General features: G+C 48.3%; 1 protein-coding gene across 1 annotated transcript in view; it reads left to right on the forward strand.

Moving 5' to 3' along the window:
• Nucleotides 1–4,033, forward strand: part of cygb2 (cytoglobin 2) — an 8,294-nt gene extending 4,261 nt beyond the window's left edge. The window contains exons 2-3 of the mRNA XM_035528347.1: nt 2,007–2,238; nt 2,334–4,033. Coding sequence (XP_035384240.1) covers nt 2,007–2,238; nt 2,334–2,498 — 397 coding nt within the window. The 3' untranslated portion in view covers nt 2,499–4,033. The remainder of the gene's footprint in view (nt 1–2,006; nt 2,239–2,333) is intronic.
• Nucleotides 4,034–10,143: the final 6,110 nt, after the last annotated feature.

Genomic DNA, 10,143 nt, shown 5'->3' on the forward strand with positions numbered 1-10,143 from the left:
TGGCTGTAATCCCTTGTCCCATGATCGCGTGACGTAACTTTCAGGCGATTTGAATTGTGAAGCAGGGGTGGCATAAGTGCTTTTGGTATTCAGGGAAATGGTGTCATCATCTGCTGCATTACTGTAACACGTAATGCTGGAAGTGAGAGTAACCTCCTGAGTAACAGAACAGATTTACCGGTTTTGCTTTATGAATAATCGCTCCATATGATTCCAAGTTTCCCAAAACTCTCCTGAAAAAACTCACCTGATCCTGGAATGGCCCAGTTGACTCGGAGGTGAAAGACTACATCCCAATCCCAACTGCAGGACGCTGGAGTTGAATCTACCAAGATTCCTAAAGAATAACCATATTCAGATTGTACTTAAAATAGCTTCCTACATAAACAGCTGTTCAGAAGGAAGGCCGGTGCAGGGTTCCAGTAAACTCCACTTGCTATGGACAGTTTGAAAGCCTTTACTTTTGGAACAGTTCATATAAACATATACATTCCTGAAGGATTCCTTTTTGTCATGGAGTGTTCTGCGCAGACCCCTACACAACTCGGCCTCTGACTGGCTTGCCTTGGGAGAGAAAATCACTCTCCGGAAGCCTCGATTAACGTACCGGGGCCCAGTGGCGGACGTGCGATTCCTGCCTCATCTTTCCAACGGATCAAAAGTGCATTAATTATCTTCCCACCACTGGGTGTAGACAGTGCGCCGATGAAAGTCAGTGTGGCTTGCTCAGCTACGTCTCACAAGCACCCTGACGGTGGTGAATCTCAAGCAGAAACAGGGTTACGCAATTTGTGCTTTAATAAACCAGTTCTCGCTCTGCTGGCTTATTATGGGATGCTCATAATCAACCCTGAGGCATTCTGGCAAGCAGACACACATTGAGTCAAATATTGGCAGTGGGATCTTTCTTTCTCTTAATCTCTCTCTCTCTCTCTCTGTGTGTCTCACTTCCCTCTATCTCTCTCTCTCTCTCACTTCCCTCTATCTCTTTCTCTGTCTCACTTCCCTCTCTCTCTCTAACTTCCCTCTATCTCTGTCTCACTTCCCTCTATCTCTGTGTCTCACTTCCCTCTATCTCTCTGTGTCTCACTTCCCTCTATCTCTCTGTCTCACTTCCCTCTATCTCTCTCTGTCTCACTTCCCTCTATCTCTCTCTGTCTCACTTCCCTCTATCTCTCTCTGTGTCTCACTTCCCTCTATCTCTCTGTCTCACTTCCCTCTCTCTGTGTCTCACTTCCCTCTCTCTCTCTCTGTCTAACTTCCCTCTCTCTGTGTCTCACTTCCCTCTCTCTCTCTGTCTAACTTCCCTCTATCTCTCTGTGTCTCACTTCCCTCTCTCTGTGTCTCACTTCCCTCTCTCTCTGTCTCACTTCCCTCTCTCTGTGTCTCACTTCCCTCTCTCTCTGTGTCTCACTTCCCTCTCTCTGTGTCTCACTTCCCTCTCTCTCTGTCTCTTCCCTCTCTCTCTGTGTCTCACTTCCCTCTCTCTGTGTCTCACTTCCCTCTCTCTCTCTCTCTGTGAGTCGCAGTTCCCGCCATCTCTCTCTCTCTCTGCCTCTCTGCACCTGCGTCTCATTTTCCCCTGCTGTGACTTAATGACATCTCTCTCGTCAGAGCTCCAGAGCCACTTCAGCTCTGTGGTGCAATCATCCAGCTCACAGCCACGCGTTGCACAAAGTTCCCTCTCCCCCTCTCTCTCTCTCTCTCTCTCCCTCTTCTGTCGCCCTCTCTCTCTTTATCCCTTCTCCACACATCTTTCTTCCACTTTTTCTTTTTCTCTATACATCCGTCCCATCGTTCTATCCCTCTTCCTTTCAAACATCTGTCTTCTGTCCTAATTATTTGTAAGTGATGCTAGTCTGAGAGTCCTCATGTCCCCATTCACTCCTCCACCACTTCCTATGCCAGAATGGTGGGCCAAACCCCCCCCCCCCATTTGTCCAACGAGGGGTTAACATACACCTGCGCCTGCGACCGACCTCCTGCCTATTTGGTGTGTCCTCCAGGTTCTTCGTGAACTTCCCCTCGGCAAAGCAGTACTTCCTTCAGTTCCAGGACATGGAAGAGCCAGAGGAGATGGAGCGCAGCGTGCAGCTGCGTAAGCATGCGTGCCGGGTCATGGATGCCATCAACACGGTGGTGAAGAACCTCCACGACCCCGAGAAGGTGTCCTCTGTGCTGACGGTGGTGGGCAAGGCGCATGCCCTGAAACACAAAGTGGAGCCCGTGTATTTCAAGGTAAGGTGTAGCTCAGGAACACCGGAGACAGACGTGCCATGAGCCCAGGCCCACCAGCAAAGTACTGCTGCTAACTCTCCTCATTTCTTGCTCAGATCCTGAGTGGCGTGATCCTGGAGGTCCTGGCGGAGGACTTTGGTGAGTGCTTCAGCCCTGAGGTGCAGACGGCCTGGACCAAACTGATGGGGGTGCTGTACTGGCACATCACCGGAGCGTACCAAGAGGTGGGCTGGGTCAAGCTGTCCAGCTCAGCTGTCTGAGACCAGCCCCAAACACACACACACACACACACACAGAGTCTGATTTTAAAACCTGTTTGGCTGGCCAAGACCCAAATTGAATTGAAGAGATGGAACATGGATGTTTTCCAGTTTTCTCCTGGGATTAGGAACATATATCTAGCTAAAATGTTTTTCGGGGGGGGGGGACTTTTCTATGTGTGTATGTGTGTTCCCAAGTGTAATTTCAAAATTGCCTGATCAATGTCTTCTGTTGGTTCTTTGTGTAACCAAACGAACACAGCCACACAAGTAGTTAAACCCAGAAGTATAAGGACACATAACCACACAGCCAGAAGGTGGTGCAGTAATACAGCACACTTTTATTGACATTGACACACACACACACACACACACACACACACGTGCATGTACTACAGCAAAGGCACAGTGAGGTGTGTATTCCCAGTGACCACCCTCCATGTCCCCTCTATGTCTCAAGCCTCCAGGGGCAGATACAGCAGAGGGAGAGTTCATGTACGCTTTGGTGTCCCAACGGATCTCAACGTCTCCCCTTCTGCACGCGCACACAAGCACACAAGCAACACGCCGCTTGTGTTTGCGCACACACACATGCCACATCAAAGTTAGCCTAACAGTGCATACAGATGGACAGAAAGCAGGATAACACAACACAAAACACACACAAATAGTCTAGTCTTACTAGCAATAAACACATACAGGAGAGAGAATGGACTGTTTAACCGTTTTGTGGTGGTCCATTTTGTTTCATAGCACTGATGAGTAAAGTGAGTTGGTGTGTGTGTGTGTGTGTGTGTGTGTGTGTGTGTGTATACAGTTCATGTTCATCTCCATAGTGCCCCTTCTGACAGTATGTTTATTAAACACATTTCCACAATCCATCCATAACCCGCAAAATAGCAACGTACTCCTCACTCACTCACGCTTGTTTGCACTGTCCCTCTTACTGTCTCACTTCCTTTAGTTTTTCATCTCCACTCTTCACCTTTGTCTTCTTCCCTCATTCTTCATGCTCCTGGCATCTATTTATTCTCTCTCTCTCTCTCTCTCTCTCTCTCTCTCTCTCTCTCTCTCACTCTCTCTCTCTCTCTCTCTCTCTCTCTCCCTTCCCTTGACAGATGTCTCCATTAGCTGGCTGGACCCACCTGCTTGGGTTAAGGCTTACTTCTGTGAAACATCCTGTTCCATATTTCACTATAGTCAGTCTGTCTTTCTGTCTGTCTGTGTGTCTCTCTCTCTCACACCCCCCCCCCCCTCACTGTTATAGGTGAACACCAATAGGAATAATAATTTCAGACCCTTACCATAGATGTGCCCTTGTGAATTCTTGTTATTTCAAAGCTTGGACTTTATATTTTTCTAAGTATGTGAGTAAATTGTTTATCAATGTCCTTAAATATTTAAATCTTGATATGCTGTTATTCTCTTTGTATACACTGCGAATGTTTAGTGGGGTGAACACTAGTGCTAAACAAACACAGTATATGACTAGAAAAAATGAACCTCATCAATAAAGCTCTCACCTGCCATGCTAACGGTTCCACTCGTTTGTCACTGAACGTATCATGTTGTGTTTACACACACAGTTGCTGTTGCCAATAATTATTAAAGCATAAAATATTATAATTTTTGTTTTCATTTAAAGTACTTGCTTTATCATTAAGCCAACACAAACACAGACACCACAACAATTCCAGGCTACAGAGGTTTAAGGGGGAGGTGCTTCTGTAATTCTCACTCCAGATGTACAACGGAAGCACTTCTCCTCGCTTTCCTGCCAATCATGTTTCTATTCGTCATGCGACCTGCCATGTGGCCTGCCTGCTACTTCCCTCTCATTATTGCTGACTCAGTCATTCTCTGTCTGGGGAGATTAGCACCTGTCCTATTAATAGCGCAGGCACATGGACTAGCGTAGCCCTTAGTGGAGTCCTTGGCAGACCAAGATTCAAGCTCAGAGACGCACAGGCTGTTCGGCCTGGCTGTGCTCGGCTTCACGGCTGTCTGAGCGAGCGCACAAGCACGTGCCCGTCTCGATTTGGTGAACGCGGTGTCTAATGCCAGAAATGGCATACGCGGTGCTTCATGTCGAGCTGGATTTCTACAAAGATACAGCCTTAGGTAATTAGCCCTGGTCAGCCAAGCTCCAAGCATGCCCCTTGAACTGAAACCACCAGAGGATTCAATCGTTAAACCCCGAAGGTACCTGAAGAGTTGGAACCAAACATTCTTGACTCAGGCCCTGCTTCTAATAAGAGGCAGCCCGTCTCCAACGTGAGCCTAACTAATGCTGCTAACTAGACGCTGGGACTTAAAAGCTTTCCTGTCATACAAAGACTTCAGGTGGGGCTTTCATACGGATTCCTTCCTGTCACCGTTTCCTCCCCGTTTGTGTGCATTCTACAGGCAAACCAGACCCTGTCACTGGATAAATCAGACCCTGTCACTGGATAAACCAGACACTGGCATTGGATAAACCAGACCCTGTCACTGGATAAACCAGACCCTGTCACTGGATAAACCAGACACTGGCATTGGATAAATCACCCTGTCACTGGATAAACCAGACACTGGCATTGGATAAATCAGACCCTGTCACTGGATAAACCAGACCCTGTCACTGGATAAACCAGACCCTGGTATTGGATAAATCAGGCCCTGGCATTGGATAAACCAGACCATCACCTGTTCTGCTGCTCTCAATACTTGTCTCCCAGAATCTATGAAGCAGCATGGCAGTACCCATCAGCCCTTTGCTCGAATTCGATTTGCCACCTGCACGCATATATTTGCATACTCCTATTCAAATGACATCCTTGTACGTTGGCGGATGCAGAAATCCATGTCTCCGTGATTTGGGAGCATCGTCGTGACCAGCTGTCTACCAGTCGCCTATGTGTACCAAGTCCCAGATCAGGAGTTCAAAACATCAGGCATTCTTCAGCCCAGATTTAGAAACACGTGCAGACAGTGTAGCCTGAGAGCTTGTTTTTACTGACGAGGATCACGCAGACTGGATGTGAGATGTTGTTTCGCAACACCCCACGTTCTCGGAAGAAGAGCAGAAGAAAATTTAGATAAAACCGCGTCTTACGAGGATGCCTCGGGTGAGAGCTGCCTCTCAATTGGTCCAGAGGTTGCTAACAGAGATCACAGTACACATTCACTGTAAATCACTATAAAATGATTTAGCAGGCATTATGGCAATATTCCAAAGGTTTTGTTTTTGTAAGGATTTAAAACAGGCCTGCCAGTTACAGTGAGTACAGCGGCAGTGTAATGCCAGGGAGATTAAAAAAGGGTAAGGGTCAGGGTCATATCCGCAGCCTCACAAATAAGCGTGCCTTGTGAGTCGAAGCGTTAAAGAGACTGGCTTAGCTATTCGCTAACTGCATTGGGCAACTCGTGCCTTCAGCCCATGTGCCCTGGACCTTGGGCGGGTTGGCGGCAGGTCAGGGTAGGGTCAAGGGCCTGTCGAAGGCAGGTCAGGGTAGGGTCCAGGCAGACACGGTCCTGGTGCTCACCATGGTGGGCGCAAGGCTGCAGTGGTTTCTCTAACCAGGTTTAAACCATGAGATTCCACCTCATTACCAGTGGCGACCAACGTCTGGATGCTTCATACGGAACATCAGTAACCCAACCCCATGGCAGCCTCTTATCCAAGATTGTAAAAAAAGAACAAAAATCTCATAATCTCTTAAAATCTTGTTCTGTCCCAAAATTGATGCAAAGTTGAAATAAACTAACCACCAATCCCAACATAAATATTGCCGAATCAGCAAGAATCCCATCTCTTTTGTCACTCGTCACTTTGGGAATGTCATCAGAAAAAAAATGTCTCTACCATATAGTGTATCCCCTGCATGTATGTATGGGGCTCTGTTAGCTGTCTGTTTCGCAACGTGTCGTCGTTAGAAGACAGGCTAGGGGGACGTGGACGGGCAGCTCTGTATTAAGACGCCCCACGGCGGGACGGCAGCAAAAGGACGCGGTGAATATTCATGCTCACTGCTGGAGTGCTCGTCTCATCAACGCCAATCAAGGTTACACTCCAGCGTAGGTTTCTCCGGAGCCGTGTGCTCCTATAACCGCCCCTCCCTCCCACCCTCCCACTGAAATGTTCTTCCTAGAGAAGGAGACAGCATGCTGCTGGCAATCGTGACGGTATTTTAGGAATGCGCAAACATTCCTGCCAACGGATTAGCGCCGAGACACGGGTGGGCCGGGAAGCGCTGCCTCCAGAGCGTTCATGAAGCACGAGCCTTTACGTCATCCCGGCACGAGCACGCTGGGCAGCGCCGGTCAGCGGACACGCCCATCTGTGCGAGGCGGGGGTCGAAGGGGTCTGATCCCAGCCGGCGGCCGTTACCACCGCTAGCGCATATGTAAACGTGCTGGTAGTGACTGAACGCTAAAGAAGGCTAATGTTGTCAGCAACAAAGGAAAAGCCAGCGAATGCTAGTTATGGCGATTTTAACAAAGCTATCTGGCCCTTAAAAGCATTCATCAAATTAATATTTTATTAAAATGTTAATCAAAATAATCAAATGTAACATTTTCAGATGATGTTTACCTTCCTCAGTACCGGGAGTCATTCCAGAAGATCTCATTTATGTCTCTGATGCTCAAAAGAATGATTGAAAATGTAAGGAGGTGGAGACATTACAGCGAGCTAAAGACCTGCACACAGGAGTCCGGAGCATCCGGTGCTTATTCCATTATCCTACCAACATGCAGCTCTGGTCAGTCCAGAATGTCGCTGCTTCCTGTCAGTCTGCCGGCCAGTAACCTGTGGACGCACACTCTGGAAACGTTGTTTATTGTTCCGAACTGGAACCTGGCATTGCAAAGCTCACTGGAGCGGCTTTTAAAACACCATTAGCATTAACCATCGCGACGACATCTTGCAATTTCCACTTCGTTTTCCACGGCGACTTTGCGTCCCAACCACAGAATGAATTTCGTGTTATTTTGCAGATGTAGACTGAAGAAAAACATTGTTTGGAGGTGTCAAGCTTCAGGCAGCAGACCAGTGCTGAGGGCTAATGATGCAAAACAAAAACAACCACAAGGGCATGACGCCCATTATATAAACTGATATATTTCAGTTTTCATAGTTACTTTAATCCAGTTGATGCCAGCAGCTGTCCAGTTCTCAGCGTGAAGCCATTTTTTTTAAACGTGTCATTTTTTTGTATTTTGTTTTTAAAAATTGAGGTACGATTTTGAAACAATCGGATGCCGTCAGCGATTTAACTGATATTAGCGCAGACCATTACGAGATCTACTTGGGCTTTCATGGGAAAATATGTCACGAGTCTGCCAGTGGGGCGTGAGAGCGGCGGGAACACGCAGGCCCGCCATCTCCACGCTCCTCCGGAGCAGCGGGGTGTGACGAGAGAGTGAGCAGACAGTCCTCCTCCAGAACCTCCACACATTCCTGCTAGTGTCACGGAATTCTGTGCAGATCGTGAGCATGCGCTGCTCAGAGATGCAGTGCCTATAATACGCTCATTCCCGCTCTCATTAATCATTCCACTCCTATGTTTCCTATCCCAAAAGCATGCGCCCATATTGGATGTCAGAACGTTTGGGAAAAGTAGGTAGCTGTAAACTGGGTTTTATTCTCATTGGGAAAAAATTAAATTTCAGTTTACATAATTTCAGACTGCATAACTTTGATCAGGGGAAAAGTTGCCCGGATCTTTTGTGTCTGTGTGGAGGTTGTGTGAGTCCAAATGGGAGAATCCCCCAGAGGAGGAAAACATTGCATCAGATCTAACAGCGAGAGGGAAGTGTAATAATTCCTTCATCACTACCGATTAGTTGGCAAAGTCTACAAAGTAAATCTGAATGTTAAGATGAAAAACAGTGGACGTATGAGCCTTTCTCACTTGGGGGGGGGGGGGCTGAGACCAAACCAGGTGTTCTCAAATAAAGTAAGTAAGATAAGGCACTCTGAGTCATCTTCCCCTCAGCCGGGTCGTGGATACCTTCACCCTCACTGATCTAACTGTCGGACTTTTCCTCCCTTTCACTCATCCCTCCTAACAACTCTGGTGCTCCCCCTCTCTCTCCTTCCCTCGTCCCTCTTTCACTCCCTCTCTCTACCACTCATTCCTTTCCTTCGTGCCTATAGTCAGGCTTCAGGAAAAGCCCTGTGAGAAGGGGACAGGATGCACACAGTGCCCCACCTCCATCACCCCACCTCCATCACCAGTACCACACCCCCATCCGGATGGTGAGAATTGCTTACTACACCCCCAGAGCATCTCAGGATCCAATTCACGTACATCTGGTTTCACAGTAAGACTTCACAGTTAGAAGCCACAGGTCCAGCTCACATCCCGTACGTATTCCAGAGAGCAGAATGTACCATGAGCACATCTGGCTAGTTCAGCTCCTGGACAAAAGCAACCGACTGCAACAATGTGGGAAAGAAACCAGAGATAAAAGGCCCCTAAATTACTGCTCTCATTATCAGTTTAATTGAGCTGCTACGAGAAGCTTGTCATGGTTAAGGGGACTTGCACGTGGTTTTTGTTCCCCGTCCAGATCCAAACGAGATCCCGAAGGCAGGAAGTCAGGCAGACAAACAGACGGTGAGCTGGCGACAGGTTTAGACAGATCTGTCTCCCCCCTCCCAACAGCCGGGTTTCCATGGTGACATGCGAGCTGTGGGATGCGGCATTTGTGCCAGGAGCAGGTGTGGGAACTGAGGAGACTCTCGCTGCCGAGAGCCCGGGTTCACCTCGCGGGAAAGGCACCGGATTGTGGCAGAGCTCTCCTCCGCACGTGGGGAGGAGGAACCACTTGATCCCGCCCCTGTGCCTGCATGGCAGGTTTCCCGGACCCACGCAGCGGACAGTGAAAAGCGAGTGTCGTGAGTTAAGGAGTGTTGGAGGAGGAGTTAACATAGACATGTTAGACCAGCCTGGACTGATGTTTCCTATACCCACCTCTCGAACACCCCGAGACAACTGTACCCGGGAATCCAGTGTTCGTTACTGCCTGGTTCGGGCAAGCTGTGGGCCAGGACAGAGAAGCCAAACTGATTCAAGAGAACACTACACCATGCATATGTTCTCAAGGACCAGCCCTGGAGAACACTGGTCGTACACAAAGTGCTCTGCTTTAAGAAAGTGTTTCTTTTAGGCTTTTGGACAGACTTCAGTTTGTCAACGGTAGCCCCCTTCGTACTCTCAGAACGGCAGATATCAGAGAATATTGTATTGAGAGTACTAGAATCACGCACATGAAAAGGAATTCATCTCTGACGCTGCAGGATGAGAGTAATTTGATGCAAATTGCCAGTCACCGTTCTCTTCCTGTGTCTAATCTGCTTCCCCCCAAGCACCTGGTGCTCCCTGCAATTCTGTCTCGTAGTGTCGTGGAATAACTGAAGTTTGCGAGAAAGGCCTTGTCTGAAACTCCGGCCTGTTGGCTAACTTCTCATAGGTTTTCCCAATCTCCCCCCAGCTTGTCTGTGCCCACCATCCCGTCTCGCAGTTCTTCAGCTCGGGGAGAGTCTAAGTTTCCTTTGTGTATCGGAAGTCACCCAGACCTCCCGCCCAGGTTGTAAGAGAGTTTCTACAGTTTCGCGCTCGCTCCTCAAACTCATTAACGGAAGGTTCGGTCCGCACTT

The sequence above is a fragment of the Electrophorus electricus genome, chromosome 1 (assembly GCF_013358815.1).
Source record: "Electrophorus electricus isolate fEleEle1 chromosome 1, fEleEle1.pri, whole genome shotgun sequence".
NCBI classification, from domain to species: Eukaryota; Metazoa; Chordata; class Actinopteri; order Gymnotiformes; family Gymnotidae; genus Electrophorus; species Electrophorus electricus.